Source organism: Urtica dioica, chromosome 8 (assembly GCF_054948205.1).
Source record: "Urtica dioica subsp. dioica isolate 48M chromosome 8, U.dioica_male_clone48M_v1_H2, whole genome shotgun sequence".
Taxonomy (NCBI): Eukaryota; Viridiplantae; Streptophyta; class Magnoliopsida; order Rosales; family Urticaceae; genus Urtica; species Urtica dioica.
In genome coordinates this window covers 32025423-32028190 of record NC_142763.1, presented here as the reverse complement: position 1 = coordinate 32028190, position 2768 = coordinate 32025423, and the positions used below count along the sequence as shown (strand labels likewise).

The following is a 2768-nucleotide window of genomic DNA, read 5'->3' as shown; positions in this document are numbered from 1 at the left end:
TTGTTGTGGTATGAGAGAGAAGAGAGAAAAATAGAGAAAGTAAACGAGAGAGGAAGGGGCGAAAAAAGAGAAAAGGGAAATAAATAAAGGGAAAATAAATAAGAGAAAAAGGAAAAACAATGAGAACACAATTAAATGAAAGGGTAAAACTGTACACAAACTTTTCTCTCTCCAAATATTACTAATAATTGTCTTAATTATGTTTTTGGTTTTTTTTTGGTAGAAATCTTCTAAACTATTACTATTCCCGTCGAAATCTCGTTTCTCAATTTTATTTGAGAAATTGACAATTATGTCGATTGTTGATATGTATGTCAACAAATTGTGCCGATTGTAGATATATATAAATCAACAAATTTGTTATTTGTTGACATATATATCAACAAATTATGTCATTTGTTGACATGTTAACAAATTGTGTCATTTTTTATATCTATGTCAACAACTCATGTCATTTGTTGACATTTATGTCAACAAATCAACAAACGTCTATGTCAACAAATCAACAAACTTTTCAGTGTTGTCATTCGCTAACATATATATATGTCAATAAATTGTGTTATTTGTTGACATATATATATATATATATATATATATATATATATATATATATATAAAATATATGTTTGTGTGTTAACAAATCGTTAAACAAACCCAATTTTTTTTTACATTTACGAGACTCTAAGATAAAAAAAAATTAAAAAAAAAGTAAAGAAAAAAGAAGAGGGTAAAAATGGACAAAAAATATTCTCTCTCCCCTATTGTTACTAATAAAAATTTTCAAATTAGTGTTCTTGTTGAGAATGAGAATTGAGTGTAGATGTGTAAATTTCTGATTTTATTTATTTTAAAACCCGTAGTATTAAGAAGGTTTACTAAGTTCAGCCCACGTGGTATGAGCCCATCCATGTAGTATATATGAGCCCAGAAGCCCATTTTCAATGTACGTATCTGTCTATTGCTGTAGAATTTTCCTAGTGTTTTTTTTTTTTTTTTTTTTTTTTGGTTTTGTTATTAGTATATATATTCCTACATGCACTTTCAATTTTGATAAATTAACATTATTTGAATTACAGAATCTGTTGTATCATTAGCCTATGCTAGTAAGTTTATTTATTTTTGTTACCTTTACGACTTTAACACGTCAAATAGACTAAATATATTTTTTAGTTTATTTATTTTTAATAATGACTTGAAAATCAACTATGACCTACTAAGAAATACAAGAGAAAATAATATACGCCCCCTCTAATGCTCAAGTCAATAGAAAGTCAATGAAGAAATTATTTGTTTTGATAAATTTTGTATTCATTGTGTAATAACGGGTTTAGTTTAATTTATATGTGTTACAAATGAAAAACTTGAAATATATCGCACAATTATACTTAAATATCCTTAAACATAGTTTTCAAATATATTTTTTTAACCCTATAATCTTCTATTGACCACGGTTGACTACAGTCAACGTAGTGCTGTTGATCGCAGCTACAGTCGACTGCTATTGACTACGTCAACAACATTGCAGTCACCTGGAGGGAAGAGTGTATTTTGGTAAAAAAAAAAAAAGAACATATTTTCAAACTTTTTGACAAATTACCTCTATAAATTGTAATGTCAACAATGTCAACAAATCAAGTAGATTATTGATGATCATGTAAATAAATTAGACAAATGAAATATAAAAGAAAAATGATATTTCATTGAACGTAGTTTTGTACCAATAAATATAATAAGGTCATGTTTTTGGATTAATTTTGAAAAATTGTATTTTGGTCTAAAAGTATTGAAAAAATCTTAGTTTATGAATAATCCCATTGATTTTTTTTATGGCCATTCGTAATTACTATATGCAAAGAAAATATTTATTGAGCATACTAGCTAAATATTGAAAATAGGCTTTTTTATAATGGGCTTTTTCTTTCCCTCCCTGTATATTGTGTATACTAAATTGTCTCATTAAGAAAGGAAAGCTCCTACATGAGCATTAATTTCTGGGCCTAAAGCAATCGCTTTATTACCCTAAGAGTAAAACCGGGCCTGCCGAGTTAGGCCCCGACGTGGGGTCGAGGCTAGGCCCATCTCACGAATTTATATAGATATTATATGTATGGATTAAGTTTTTAAAACCGAACATTTAGATACTCATTAAGCGTCATGTAAATTAGTGTTTCAACGCATTTCGTTAATAACCATGCACTTAGCCGTGGTGAATATGTACCGGACTCTACATACACCCACTGGCGGAGTCAGACTATTTGTAGCGAGGGGCATAGAATGGAAAAAAGTTATCCAAGGGGCACAAAGCAAAAAACTACATAGTTTTGGACAAAATCAGTTGTGTCTGAGAGAGAGAAAGGATGAGGCTTTGTCGACATTGATTAAAGAAGTCGAAAACAAAAAAGTACATGTATATATATTTAAGAGGGAAGAACCTACTGTAATCTATATCTAGCTGATCAGGCACTAATATAACACACATGTAGAAATATGTGTAAATAGCACGTTTCTCATTGAATACAATATAAAGCTTGATTGATGTCAATTAAAAAACAATCTCTCTCTTTTTTTTTTCTTTCCCTCAAAAATATTTTTAGGTAAGCAGATATAAGATCAAGAAGAGATCCAGAACATTATCTCTCCAACAGCTCGCTTGAATACTTCTTCCACGGAATGCAATCCCTCTACAAATTGATCTGATATGCCAATATTTGCCTGTCCATATATTAATTAAACACAACTTCTTAGTTATGGGATTTCGTATAATATAC

At 29.3% G+C, this 2768-nt stretch overlaps 1 protein-coding gene across 1 annotated transcript in view; it reads right to left on the bottom strand.

Moving 5' to 3' along the window:
• Window positions 1-2430: 2430 nt before the first annotated feature.
• LOC149389242 (transcription factor bHLH95-like) overlaps window positions 2431-2768 on the bottom strand; it is a 2604-nt gene continuing 2266 nt past the window's right edge. The window contains exon 3 of the mRNA XM_089624297.1: window positions 2431-2712. Within this exon, the coding sequence (XP_089480423.1) occupies window positions 2611-2712 (102 nt within the window). The 3' untranslated portion in view covers window positions 2431-2610. The remainder of the gene's footprint in view (window positions 2713-2768) is intronic.